This window comes from Trichechus manatus, unplaced genomic scaffold (assembly GCF_000243295.1).
Source record: "Trichechus manatus latirostris isolate Lorelei unplaced genomic scaffold, TriManLat1.0 scaffold00166, whole genome shotgun sequence".
Classification (NCBI taxonomy): Eukaryota; Metazoa; Chordata; class Mammalia; order Sirenia; family Trichechidae; genus Trichechus; species Trichechus manatus.
Window position 1 is genome coordinate 1,958,901 of NW_004444102.1, and position 15,065 is coordinate 1,973,965.

General features: G+C 42.3%; 1 protein-coding gene and 1 pseudogene across 2 annotated transcripts in view; one reads left to right on the top strand and one right to left on the bottom strand.

Moving 5' to 3' along the window:
• Positions 1 to 15,065, bottom strand: part of NRG3 (neuregulin 3) — a 1,408,585-nt gene that overhangs the window by 316,919 nt on the left and 1,076,601 nt on the right. For both annotated transcript variants that reach the window (XM_004386524.2, XM_012558425.2), the window contains exon 3: positions 1,864 to 1,937. In XM_004386524.2, coding sequence (XP_004386581.1) covers positions 1,864 to 1,937 — 74 coding nt within the window. The remainder of the gene's footprint in view (positions 1 to 1,863; positions 1,938 to 15,065) is intronic.
• The window catches only part of LOC105756778 (cAMP-regulated phosphoprotein 19 pseudogene), a 52,460-nt pseudogene continuing 40,070 nt past the window's right edge, over positions 2,676 to 15,065 (top strand).

The window sequence follows — 15,065 nt, forward strand, 5'->3', positions numbered from 1 at the left end:
GATACCTCAGGCAAAGATGAAGAAAGAGAGAGAGAGAGAAAGAAACAAAGAGGGATACTAGATACCTCAGGCAAAGATGAAGAGAGAGAGAGAGAAAGAAACAAAGAGGGATACTAGATACCTCAGGCAAAGATGGAGAGAGAGAGAGAAAAGAAACAAAGAGGGATACTAGATACCTCAGGCAAAGATGGAGAGAGAGAGAGAAAAGAAACAAAGAAGGGTGGGAGGGAGGGATGGAGAGAGGGAGAGAGAGGGAAGGAATACAGAAGGGAAGAGAGGAGGGAAGGGAAACTGGCAAGCCCATTCTTCCATGAAAGCTGCCTAACACTCCAAATGTGTGTCTCTGACCACAACCATGACTAGCCTTTCAAACACCGACTTGGCAAGGGCCCTGAATGAACCACAGGGTAAACAAATACAAATCCCTCCTCTTGTACCACCCCGCCTGGGTCATCTCCAGGACACAGCACCTCACATCCCAGAGACCAGAGATATCCTTGGCTGGGTTGACCACTTGCTTTTCACCAACTTTCACTTTTCCTCAAAACTAAATTTGTAAAGAAAACAGTAGTTAATCTCTGAATAATGGATCTCCTTGTCAAAATAAAACACAAGTAAATTAAATTAAGAAAAAGCTTTCCCTTTTGAGAAATTTTGCATTTACCTGGGAAAATGTAGCTAGAAATTCTGAGGAAAAACAAAAACACAAGTTATGAAAAGATTTTGAAGGATGGCTAAATGTGTTCATTACGCAGCAACGTGCATACTCACTGGCAGGCTGGGCACCGCTATTGGTGGGTAACTTTGAAATATTTTGCCAAAGTTTGTGTTATGCCTGCTTAGTATACAGAAAACCGGAACAATGCCTTTAGAATCTGGAAACGCGTGTCATTATCCTCACCAAACTAAATTGCTGATTCAATAAAAACTCCCTTTCTGTAGCAGTGATTCAATTGTAGCAGCCATTGAAAGAGCAGAAAATGATTCACAGATAAGGTAAAAATTTCACATCTGAGCAAAACTGGACATATTAGTATAGAAAGTTACTTTTTCCACATAGAAACAGAAACTAATAATGAGCAATATTTCTTAGTAACAAATTGCCTTCTTTCATAAATGAATAAAAAATAATTTTTCATTAGTATAGTATTTGCAGATATACAAATAGTGTTGCTAAAATGAGTTTTTCACAGTTTATTTGAAAACTTTCTATGCAATTTTATACGTATATTTTCTTACTTCAGTTCAATATTATTACAAGCCAGAGGAAAGAGCCAATAAACCAAACCCAAACTCACTGCCATAGCGACTCATAGCGACCCCATAGGACAGAGTAGAGCTTCCCCATAGGATTTCCAAGGCTGTTGTCTTTATGGAAGCAGACTGCCACATCTTTCTCCCAAGCAGTTACTGGTGGGTTTGAACCACCTACCTTTTGATTAGCAGCCAAGTGCTTTAGCCACTGTGCCACTGGGGCTTGCTTGAAGAACAAATACAGTACTATAATTTCAGTAACTTTTTTTTGATAAATTATCAGCTCTTTTTTTTTTAATATCCTTGTTTCTTAAGCGGGATGGGGTTCGCGTGGCCTGGGAGCTTGGGAGCAGGGTTGGCTGGAGTCCCCTGCAGCTGTTAGAGGGGAGCTGAATCTCAAGGTCAGGCCCCACGGAGGAAGAAGACCTAGGACTGAATTGGTTCTGAGAGAACTTTGCATATGAACGTCTGGCCCAGCGTCCGTCCTGGCCGGCTTTCAGACACACATTGCTGCAATACAGCCTTCAGCTGCATTAACAGCCACGGCTCAGAGTGAGGGCCGCCTAGATACTGCGTTAGAAGGGGGAAGAAGAAAAACGCTTGACCTACTTGGATCTGATAAGATAGAATCCGTTTTCGGCAGAAATTGATCACAACGGCCTCCTTGGTAGCCTTCTTTGCACCTGAGGAAGAAGGCAGATGACAAACATAGGCATGTGGTCCTGAAAGACTCGTTCAAGATTTCAGCAAGTATAATAGCCACCAATTACATCAGAAGGAGAGCTGTGCATTCCTGCTTTTGTGTTATCACGATCAGGCCTTGTCTGTTTCTAACACTGACAGACAGACTCTGTATCTATTTCTGATTAAAAAACAAACCACACACACACAGATTTGTTTTTATAGTTTTACATTCTCTATCCAATGAACATGATGCATAGCATTTTAAGATGTCCCTCCAGCAGTCTGCACAATGGTCATCCTAAAGTTATAGTTTTAAATCCGCTTACTTTTTTCTTAATGCAATACTCTGGCGTCTAAGAGGCTGCAAAAGCCCTTGCCTCATACTGCAGCAGCCTGTTTTCTAAAATATGCATTTTCCAGTGCAACTGATCTGCTCTGGATTTTTGACTACTGTTTATTCCTTTTACTTGTGCTTTATTAGGTTGTTCCTAATTTTAGATTGTTGCTAATTTTACTTTCTTTTTTTTTTACTTAGCTCTTTTGCAAGTCAGCATCGCTTAACCACCTGGCTAAAAACAACAGCGTTTTATCTGGCAAGGTCTGAAAGGCATCTGTGTGCATGGTCTCTGTGCCTTTTCTCTACACTCACATTTTTCTCTTTCATATTCAGCAAACACGTGCAAAGTGCTGGCTTTCTGCCAGCCGTTGCTAGCGGTGGCTTTCCTGAGGCAGGCACAATGTGGAAGCGAGGTGTTTGCCTGGAAGCCCTGGCAGTGAAGCATGTCGACCCGGCTCTGCCAGTCCCCTGTCGAGAATTCACAGTTTGCTCAATCAGGGCTGCTTGATGCCTCAGACAGTGGGGCTCATCAGCTGGCAGCTCAAGGAACGAATACAGCCAAGGCCCCAGCTGCCTGCCTCTGGATAGCCTCTTTACGGAGGAGGTGGCATTTAGCCATCTGCTTGGCACTTAATCGGTCATGCTCGAGTGAAGCAGGGAGCATCCATTGTTGCTGGTGGGATGAATCTGTCCTACTTAGAGAGGAAAAAATTGTGCTGCTGGCTTAAAAATCAGATTTAAGAAACAATCCTCTGGTTGTTAGAAATCTATGAAATCGACAAAGGAATTCCAAGAGAGTGCTCTGCCAGTGGTGGAGCAGGGCATTCTTCCCTAGAATATGCTTTGTTTTCTGCGTGTAATGAACTGTTAGATAAGGCCTATAGCCACTGGAGCAGCGACATTGCCAGGCACCCAGGTAATTTTCCCCCTTTTCATTGGGAGCCAAATTGGAATTCAGGTAATCAGGCCATTCTCTTCAGCACCTTTTTAAGCCTGGCACTCCAGAGTGTATTTGGCACTTCTCCTCATAGATGGAGAACAAAGAGCTCTGATACACAGATACTTCAGGTACCCAGCACGCTATTGAAAGAATTTGTTTAAACAGCCATATATTTTCATAACTTTTTTTATTCACTGTTTTTCACTTGGAACCAAGTAGGCACATCACTGTAGAAACTCAGGAAATACTTAGGGATGAAACATTTTTGATGAGGAAGTAAACTGCCTGTTGTCCGAAGCACTGCCTTCAGGTTGGTGGTATCCCTTACTCAGCATTACCTCTACGACATCATGGTTGTTGGTCGGTGCTATCGAGTCGGTTCCCACTGACGCAGGGACCTACGCACAAAAGGACAAAACACTGCCCAGTCCCGCACCATCCCCACAATCATTGTTACGCTTGAGCCCATTGTTGCAGCCACTGTGTCAGTCCATCTCGTTAAGGGTCTTCCTCTTTTTCACTGACCCTCTACTTTACCAGGCATGACGTCCTGCAGGGACTGGCCCCTCCTGACCACATGCCCAAAGCATGTTTGTCTCACACACATCTCTACCACAGTGCTTTCATTTTCACCTTCTCACAATGATGAGCCAAGTCCTGGGTGTGGGCTATAGAGCGCGCTGACTTTTGGGCAGTATTTCTTTCTAACATATGTGGGAGATTTTAAGCACACTTTGCTCTGTGTATTTTTATTTAATATGAAAATGCTATCCTAGGGAGATAGCTACTTTTAAGGGGAAGTGTTTTTTTAGTTTTGTTTTGCTTTTGCTTTTTAAGGGTGCTTAGTTACTTAAAACCCATTATTCCCTTTGTGCTTGGAAAAGGAAATAAGGAAAGATGTTTTAATTCCTTCCAGTCGTAAACTGATTTTCCATGAGTAGGATCCCACTCTGAGTGTTTGGGCCTCACGGGGTATCAGCAAGGCGAGTCCCTTCATGCAGCCTTCACACCCGTGTGCTGCAGTGGGTACAGTGTGACGGTGTCGCTGGGCCCTGCCCACCCAGGGAGCCCACCAGGGGTTGGCTGTGCTATGGATGCAAGCAAGCCCTGTGCCTTTGCTAAGGAGCCCAAGCCACTGCTAATTGGTGTGGGGTTCAAGAATGACAAAATGTCCACTTAAAAATCACTCATTTGTCACCTCGATAAGCTCAGACACATCCAAATGTGAAGATGAAATGTTGCCAGCAGCTAATGCCAACGTGGTAGATTGAATTTTTGACAACATTAAAGCCGAAAAGCAAAAAAAGAAAAAAGTTTTAAAGTGTACTTCTATTGCATATATGGAGTTTGGCTAACCGTCTGACCCTGTGATAATCACGTCTGTGGAAAAATTCCATTAGATTGTGCGGTGAAATTCGTTCCTTTATGTGGAGGTTTGCCTTTGGGAAAAAAAATCAAAACATCCTGGGAGGTTTTTCCCCTATGCCCCAAGGAGTTGTTACAATTGTCCTAATTCATTGGCGACACTTGTTACTTTTGCCCAGGGAAGAAGCCAGCTCCTACTGACAGAAAATGTCAGTTATTATGCAAATGGACTCATCCCCTTTGGTCCATTGAGGGCATTGTTCAGTCATGGTACCAATAGTGGCTTGAAAATCCACCAAATAGGATTCAGCCACGTGCCTATACAAGGAGTTGACCGAACTGAGATGGTCACAGGCAAGGAGAGAAGAGAGAAGAAGCAGAGAGGGAGAGAGAGCTGAGCAGCTTCAGGAAGAAAACTTGCCAGTGGAAGTAAAGTGCTGTAATACGAGTCAAGGGCTATAACACCAAAGACTGCTAGAGGCCCGAGAGAGAGAGCCCAGCAGCATCCATGGCTGAGAGGGTGCGTGCAGGGCCAAGAGGAGGCTGAACAGCGGAGAGGGGGACATGAGGGCAAGAGGAGGTGTGCAAGGCCGAGAGGGGGCACACACAGCCAGGAGGAGGCCTGTCCTGAGGGGCCACTCCCGGCCAAGAGAGAGCTGAGAGAGCTGTCCTACACTGAGGAAGGGAGGCTGTGCTCTTCACTTTGGGCAGCCTTCCATAACTTGCCTATGTGCTTCCTAACACTGATCCCGAGTTAGCCTGTTAGTTCCAAGCTGTTCCTGTTCCTGTGACTTCCAAGTTGATCCTGATCCCAAGTTCTAGCCTGTTACTTCTGTAATAAACCATATAACTGTAAGTACAGTTCTTGAGTTCTGTGAGATGTTGAAGCAAATCACCAAACCCAACAGAGAGAGGAGAGCTGAGGGCAGGGAGTGTGGTCGGTGGCAGTGATGATGGGGTGGTGCAGCAGCGTGGAGAAGTTGGAAATCCGGAACAAGTTTAATCTCCACCTGATAGGAACGAGCTTTGTGCTGATTCTTATTAATGAAATATGTTTAGATTGTTTTTGTCTTGGTTTGTTTTTTGGAAGGTTTTGTTGAAAGTGAGAGTGGTTTCATTTGTTTATTTTGTAATAGTATACTTTTTGAAAGATACAGGTATAAGAACAAGATAAATACATATAATAGGAAAGTCTTTTTGTTTATCTTAATAAAGAATGATGGAATTAATAACAATTGATAAGTATACACGCAAGATTTAATGGTGAACACATGTTCTAAAAAATGAACAATTCTTTCCTTAAGCAGGCTGTTTTTCTATTATTTTGCTATAACTCTGGACTGCTTTCAAACTGCTCAATCTATTCACAGTGTGTTTTCCCTCCCTGTTCTCCAAATTTCTTCACCACCTAGAAGCCTTGTGTCACATCAATTCTATTAAAAGCCTCAGTGTCCCCTGGTTGTTTGCAGGTGAGATTCGATTCTACAGCTAAATGGTCTAAGAGCTAGAAGCAAGCTTGGGACAGGAAGCACAGTCAGGGTTGACAAGCAGTTGTGTAAAAAAAAAAAGGGGGATTATTATCAACAGTGAAAACAGCCACAAAGCTCCTAAGTCTGCAAGCTCTAAGAGATTTTACCTTGAAAAAGAATTTGTCTCAAATTTTGTGTGTTTATCTACTCTGAGGGGGAGGTGCCACCTCTGAGACCAGTAAGTTCATGTTTAGGTTATCTGTTCTGGTTACTATCAAATTTAACAAAGGCAGCAGTAAAGGGCATAGTGGAGGAGACAGTGTCCAAACCTAAGCTGGTGTGGCAGATTGGAAAGATAGCATTGGTGAGGTGGCCCTAAATAAGAGAGACAGAGGCGGGAGTGTGGCAGTGAGGGACAGCTGGGGACTAGCTGGGTCTTATCTTTGTCTTTGTTTGCTGGTGTTGAGTCAGCCTGGATGCATGCCACACCCACACACAATGGAACAGAATGCTGCCCGGTCCTGCACCATCCTTTGAGCGGTTGCGGATCAGACCACTGTGATCCATAGGGTTTTTATTGGCTGATTTTCAGAATTAGATCACCAGGCCTTTCTTCTTAGTCCGTCTTAGTCTGGAAGCTCTGCTGAAACCTGTTCAGCATCACAGCAATATGCAAGCCTCCACTGATAGACAGGTGGTGGCTGCACATGAGGTGCCCTGGCTGGGAATTGTACCCTGGTATCCAGCATGGAAGGCAATAAGTCTATCACTGAACCACCTTATATGAAGTCTTAGCAAAAGTCTTTCTCCTGATGAGCCCCTGGGCCAAATCGCAAACCCTGGTCCTCCCTTCCTCCAAGAATAAGGCCAGCTGTCTTTTTTCAAAAGCAGACATCACTTTTCCTACTCCTTACATCTTTCTAGCTTTGACCCTATTACTACTCCTACCCACCTCTCACTTGTCCAGCAGTACCTGGAATGATAAGTCTCCCCTTATATCTATTTTCTCTCACATTATCCCTGCTGAAAAGTCTGGATTTAGTGGAAAGTTTAAAAGACATTACTTGAGGAAAAGAAGAGATGAAGACTGACAAAGATGTGAAAATACAAAATGCACGCTCTTGATCTGGAATCTAGTACTTTTTATGTGGTGTGGGCAAGGAGAAGCACAAAATGTGTCCCCAGGCGCAGATGTAGCGAAGCCCCAGAAGAGAATTTACCATGGGCAGGCCGTGTCCCCATGTTCCCACAGATGGCTGCATCCTCTGACTAGCCAGAAGTGATAGCTGTGGTCACAAGCCCAGATTGCTCTTTCCAGAGGATTCCCATTTCTTCTCTTACATCACACATATACCCATTTAGCTCCTCTGATCTCCTTTCCTGAATACCATCTAAATTAGAGGTATCAATATAAGTAAAAGTTAAAGAACTCTCCCTTGTAGCCCACAGCCACCCTGCACTTCCAGATAATTCCTTGGTTTTACCCTCTTCTTTCTGTTACAGAAACAATGCACAGCAACCACAATGAAATGGTTCCATTGAGAAAACTGCACTACTCTCTCTTTGCTTAGAATACCTAGCTGCTGATTTCCTGTTCCATTTGCTCATTAATGGAAGACATTATTATTGGTTCACTGCCTTCTTCTCCATTTCTACTCTTGTGTTCATTTTCAGGGACTTTATTAACCCTGTGGATAACTCAGCCTACACATGGTCTCTTAGCAACTGGTCTTCCTCATTTCCATATAATGACTAAGAGCACTGGGCTCATCTTCCTATTTCTCCACTTAGAATTTTTTGTGGATGTACTTTAGGCAAATTACTTAGTATCTGTCTCCCTCAGTTTCATCCTAAGGAAAATAGGATTGATATTAGGAAGGAGAAAAAAGAACAAGTGTATATAGTTGTTATACACATGAATTCAGGCCATTTTTATGCCTAGAGACCTTAGCATTTCCGCATAGGTGCATTTATAGGGAGAAATATAGAAAGGATATAAATATGTTCAAACATTTCCTTTAATCCCTGTGGGGTGCCTGGTCCCTGTATGGATTCTGGAGAAGTTATAAGAAACATTCTTCCTTCTTGTAGCCTTGATTCTTGATGTAAAATTTTAACTAGTAGAAATGAATTACCTTTACCAGGGAAATGGTGGCAGACAATCCTATGGTTTGGTTCCCGCCTGTACCAACTTTTATTCATAGGAAAAAGTGACAGTTAATTTTTGATGTTACAGGAGACACTTTGTCAGTAATATACAACTTGTCAATGTAAAAGGGGCTATTAAACTGACTTGAAAAAGGAAAGATCCCTCCAGGTGTTCTTCTCTGTGTCCTGCTGATTCTCCCCAGCCTCAATGGCAGTTCTTGCCTGGGAAAAATGGGAAGATAGTCAGGCATTTACACTTTCTGCTGGAGAGGCAGCTGTGGTAGAGTGGTTTGGAGCACTGCTTGCTGACATCCTAGACCTGTTATTTGCTAACTAGATGCTTAGCCTTCTGTGCCTCTGTTTGTTTCTTCACCTGTAAAATGGAGATAATGACACTTGCCTACTAGAGCTGTTATTAGGAATAATTTAAAACCTATGTTTTAGTGACTGTTAATGCTCAATGTCCTTTGAATTTTGAATCATCACCCCAAATTTTCAAGTGAGGAAACCAAGGTATGGAAGGATTAAGCATCTTGCCCCCAAATCACACAGCCACTAAGTATTTGAACTAGATGCAAACTCAACTCAGGATGACATTGAAGTCCTTGCATTCTTTGTCTGTGTCACCTTCTGCCGGCCTTAATGAAAATTCAGTGGATACATGAACCACATATCTATATGCCCGGCTACCTTTACCAAGAGTAGTATTTGCAAAGATGGCCTAAATGTCATGAACTGAAGCTATGATTTATTTTCAGAGTGAAAGACCTAGATTTGTAAATTATCATCCAATGTCAAAAGCAATTCATATCACAGACACCAGTCCCTGATTTAAAGGCACATTCCATGAGCTTTAATTTAAAGTGTAATCACAAATTATAGATTAGAAGACTTTTTAAAAGCATCTCTACTAAAGAATGATAATGGCGTTTTTTGAATGCTGACAATTCTCAATTTTTGAAACACCCAGAGGATAGAGTCTCAGCAAGGCAAAGTGAATCACGCAGCATAAGGAGATGGGAAGCGTAGGAGCCAGAATTCCAAACCAGGTCCTGACTGATCAGCAAGTGTGGGGTGAGTGGACTGGAAACGTTTCTAGGTAAGGATATCCATCCCGGTGTTATTGGCTCAAAAGTTATTAGCTGTGTTAGAACAAATTCCTTCTCCAGCTAGTCATCACAGCTACTGATATCTGGGTTGGACTACTGTTACACTGATTCAAGCACAAGTTTCTTTAGCTAAACTGAGAATTCAATTAGGTGGTCTTATTTAGAAGGAGCACTAATTAAGGCAGCAAGATGTTGAAGTTAACCAGTTGGTATTAAAATTACCTACAAGACTGTCTGCAGCTAGTCTTCCCATGATCCTTAAAAATATACATGGAATAATTTGGAATTGGATTATTTCAAATTATGGAGTCACAGCTGCCTTCTAACTTACAAAGGTTTTCCAACGTAGTATCAATAGCTTTCAAATATACCACAACGCCCATGATGAGGCAGCAATTGTTACTTACAATGTCACTCATGGTATTTGCTTCAAAGTTGTATCTGTGATCTTAACAGAATGTAGAGATCCATTTTTTTTTAAAAAATTTTCTTTAGCAAAGTCTGAATTCAAAATTAGATGGAGGTTTATTCTTTCATCATAAAACTGCAGTGACTTCAGATGTGAATTTGAAAGCATCTGCTCAAAATCCAGGAGGCATGCTATGTTCTCTTAATATTTGAGACAGAAAGAAAGAAAAGGAATTGTCACAACTCTGAGCAGGTAAAGAAACACAGTAACAAATGTTTATTCACTGAACCAAAAGGCCTTCCCCACCAGCTCTCAGGTACTAGGACTCCTACCCAGCAGTCACTACTCCCACACCTCACTGGCCGTTTCTTGGTGCCTGGGAGCCTGCAGCCCATTCCAAGTCACTGCACTTCCAATCACGGCACCTGTCTTGGGGAATCAGCAGCTGAGGAGCTCTCACCTGAGCAAATGCTGGCGCCTTCAAGAAGACTCCTGACACTCCTTGGTCTGGGCTTCACTTCTACCTCACTACCTCATTAACACAGTTAAAGCACATAACATGGCATGAAGGTACTGGGCAGCCTAGGACACATAGCAATGTTACCAGGGCAGCTATGTGGGCTAAATAAGCCATTCTAGCTAATTTAGCTTTGTTTTCACTGAATCTAAATGAAACTATTTTTAGTGTAAGAAAGTAAACAAAAGAGCAATATATTGGCATCCTTGGAGAAAAGCCCTATAATTGGAATTTTAAATTATGGTGGTCCTTATGGAGAACAAAAGGATTAGGAGTAGGGTGTTGAGAAGCAATAATGGAGGTAGAGGACATGTTGTGTCAATCTGAGAAAATGCCACATTATTAAGTTGTAGTATACACAGAATCTGTTAGGGAACATGTGGGACTCTAGTCTTCAGGAGAAGTAGTCTATCATCATGGAAAAGGCATGTTCTTCGGATGCAGAATGATCCCTAGTCTGCCACTTAGCAGAGACACAGGTCTGTGACAACTTCTCTGAGGCTTCAGGTGTTCATCTCTAAGGTTACTGAGACTGGAGTTAGTACATCCCCTCTGTGTACACACACACACACACACACACACACACACACACACACACACACACACACACACACACCCCTTATTCCTTGTAAATACGCCTAGAGAAACCAGACAAACTAATTTAGCATTAAAGTCAGAGAAGAGTCAGGCTCTCGCCCACATGTACTTAGTTAATTAAAAGTTCCCATGAACTCCTTTGACTTTTCCTAGCCAACAGTCGACCAGGATTCATTGTCACACCCACCCCCTTGTTCCCTTTCTACTGTTCTCACTTTAATGTTGCCAAGGTTGAGACATTAACTATCACATATTATTTCTGCTGCTTGAAGTCCAGCCATTGACAGATTCCCTCACTTGTCTCTACTTGCTCAGAATCAGAAGAGTAATTGAATGGCATGTCCAGACTAGTCGAGGGAAGAAAGGTAATAACCATGCTGGGCAGCAATCAGTTCAGCAAGAAAAAATAAAGACGCAAGTCCCAATAAGATATCCTAAAGTGACCAAGCTGGGGAACTAGCATCTACAGGCTTGCCAAACTGCAGAGGGTAGAACATGGATTTTCCTGTGTTTATGCTGCCGGGTGAAATATAGGCTGTGCACTTAAAATTTACTTCCAAATAAACTGTATATCTAGGCTGCTAACCAAAAAGTCAGCAATCTGAATCCAACAGCTGCTCCTTGGAAACCCTATGGGGCTAATCTACTCTGTCCTATAGGGTCACTATGAGTCATAATTGACTTGATGGCAATGGGTACAGGTTTTCTACATATATACCCGTTGCCAATGAGTCAAATCTGACTCATAGCAACCCCACAGGACAGAGTAGAACTGCCTCATAGGGTTTCCAAGGAGTGGCTGGTGGATTTAAACTGCTGGCCTTTTGATTAGCAGCTGAACTCTTAGCCACTGAGCCACCAAGGTTCCATATATATATATATATGTACATATATATAAAACGCAACTCGTACTTGCCCTTTAATGTTATGTAAATTTGCCCTCACTTTCAAACGATTAAACCAACCCTACCTGCAACAAATTCTTCATCATGATCACCTTCACTTGCTGCACATACAGCTTTTAAATCATTGAAGCGGCATCGAGGCTTTTCTTGCACTAAAACCAAACACCAAACCCTTTGCCGTTGAGTTAATTCTGACTCAGCAACCCGGTAGGGCAGAGTAGAACTGCCCTATAGAGTTTCCAAGGAGCACCTGGTGGATTTGAACTGCTGACCATTTGGTTAGCAGCCATAGCTCTTAACCACTACACCAACATGGTTTCCTCATCTACTACAGCAAAGCTAAATAAGAACTGTATGCATTTGTTCCAACTTACCTACCAATTCGACTTAAAGACACAGTTAGGAACAGATCTCATTCATAACCTGGGGACTGCCTATGTTCATTAGTATAAGTATGTTACACATGCAATATTTGGGACATACCATAAATTTGTTTGCTTAATCTAAAAGTAAAATTTCGGTAGGGCCAAGATGGCAGAGTAGTCAGATGCTTCCGGTGGACCCTCTTACAACAAAGACCCAAAAAAACAAGTGATTCAATTATATATGACAATCTGGGAGCCCTGAACATCTAAGGCAAAGTTGAGGAACTGGACTGAGTGGCAGGGGGAGGGAGAGATGGTTTGGAAGCAGCTAGGAGTTGGCAAACCTGACCCGGCAAGAGCCTGAGCCCTTCAGGCCTGATCAGCTCATTGGTGAGCTGTGAGGCAGGCAAGCAGCCATGCTCAGGAGCTGCATTTTCCGCACCGGGAGAGACCCAGCACCAGAAGTTTACTCAGCCACCCAGAATCAGTGAGAAGCAGCCCACGATCAGAAAAAGATAAGTACTCGCGTACAGCCTACCATGTGGATCAAAAACACCCCCCTTAGGGAAAAAACCCTCTCCCATTTACCTCCTCGCTCCCTGCTCTGCACTGAGTCCCCACCTGGATTCAACAATTGCCAAGTCCCCTGAGCCAGAAGCAGATTCTGTCACATGCCCTGAGCCATTCTCCCAGCCTTGGAGAGTGAACAAATTAACAAATGCGAAAAAATAAACTGCTGGCTCCCCTAAGCCAGGAATGCAGGGTATGCACAGCTCCTTTGCCTAGGCACGGGCATACGGGATCCATGGACTTTGAGTGCCTTTCCCTCTGCAGAGACTTGTGTGGGCCCATTTCAACAGCGTAGGCCCTCATTACTGCAGTACAACAGGGTATATACCTGAAGTCTAACTTGAACTGTTTCAGCTGTGAAGTGGCAGGTTCATGATATTTGACACTGCTCTGCCCATTAAGCAGGGTCTTCACCTACCCACATCAGGGGCCTGAAGACTGGTGGCTCCACCCACGCCACCTAGCCATGTGTGATAGGGGCCCAAGAATAAGAGGTGTCCCCCAGTGCTTACAGCCAACAGCATTGGGTGCTCATAGTCTGGCTGCAAAACCCACCCACCTATGTGCTCTAGGGAACAGGGACATGCCTTCCTCCTGGACACTCACGGGTGGCCATCAGTCCCCTGCCTTTCTCAGAGTGTGTCCCCCTGCTGCAGCCAGATGCCTGTGTGTACACCAATCACCAATGCCTGTCTAGGACTGTAGGTGAGAGCCTACACCACACACTTTGTGGCTATCAACCTGGGCACATGAGTTGAATCCATACAGGAGGAGTGGGTGGACCTCTGAGCTCATATACCTAGTAAGAGATCTAACCACCTGGTAACAGGACATTAGATCATCAGAGGTGCCAATAATCAAAGTAGCTCATACGAGCAGCCTATTTGGGCATATCAAAACAAAACAAGAAGCTAGGACACAGTAAGCAAACAAAAAATAAATAAATATAATAACTTATTGATGGCTCAGAGACAATGATCAATATCAAATCACATAAAGAAGCAATCCATGATGGCTTCAGCAAACTTCAAAATAAAAAATCTAGAAATTTTCCAGAGGAGAAAAATTTCTTGGAATTACTGGAGGCAGAATACAAAAGATTAATATACAGAACTCTTCAAGAAATTAGGAAGGAAATTAAGCAAAATGCAGAACATGCAATAGAGGAAATTAAAAAGATTAAAGAAGAGCATAATGACAAATTAAACAGGCTGCAAGAATCCATACAGAGACAGCAATCAGAAATCCAGAAGATTAACAATAAAATTTCAGAATTAGACAACTCAGTAGAAAGTCATATGAGCAGAACTGAGGCAATGGAAGTCAGAATTAGTGAGATTGAATATAAAGCACTTGACACCAATTTATTTGAGGAAAAATTAGATTACAGGATTAAAAAAAAAAAGAATGAAGAAACCCTAAGAATTATGTGGGACTCTATCAAGAGGAATAACCTACGAGTGATTGGAGTACAAGAACCGGGGGGATAACAGAAAATACAGAGAGAATCGTTGAAGATTTGTTGGCAAAAAACTTCCCAGATATCATGAAAGATGACAGGATATCTATGCAAGATTCTCATTGAACTCCACATAAGGTAGATCCCAAAAGAAAGTCACCAAGACATATTATAATCAAACTTGCCAAAACCAAAGATAAAGAGAGAATTTTAAGAGTAACTAGGGATAAACAAAAAGTCATCTACAAAGGGGAGTCAATGAGAATAAGCTTGGAATACTCAGCAGAAACCACACAGGTAAGAAGGAAATGGGATGACATATATAAAGCCTTGAAGGAAAAAAAGAGCTGCCAGCCAAGAAATATATATCCAAAAAAATGTATCTCAAATATGACGGATAAATTAGGGCATTTCCAGATAAACAGAAGTTTAGGGAATTTGCAAAAGCTAAACCAAAATTACAAGAAATACTAAAGGGAGTCCTCTGGTTAGAAAATCAGTAACATCAGATAACAACCCAAGACTAGAACACAGGACAGAGCAACCAGATACCAACCAAGATAGGGAAGTCACAAAAATAAATCAAAGCTAAAACACTGAAAAGAGAGAAACAGATGTCAATATGTAAAAGATGACAACATTAAACCAAAAAGAGGGACTTAAAAAATGCAGACATAGATTTTGCATATGGAGAGGAAATCAAGGCAATATAAAGAAAGAAAAGACTGGTATAAACTTAGAAAAATAAGGGTAGATAGTAAGGTAACCAGAAAGGAAGCTAACAATCCTGCAAGTCAAAATAAAAAACTAGAAAAATATAAAGACTCAGCAAACAGAAAATCAACAACAATAAAAAAGATGAAAAGAAAATACATAAAGAAAAATGATTCAGCACAGAAAAGTGGAACAAAGAAACTGAACAACACACAAAAAAAGA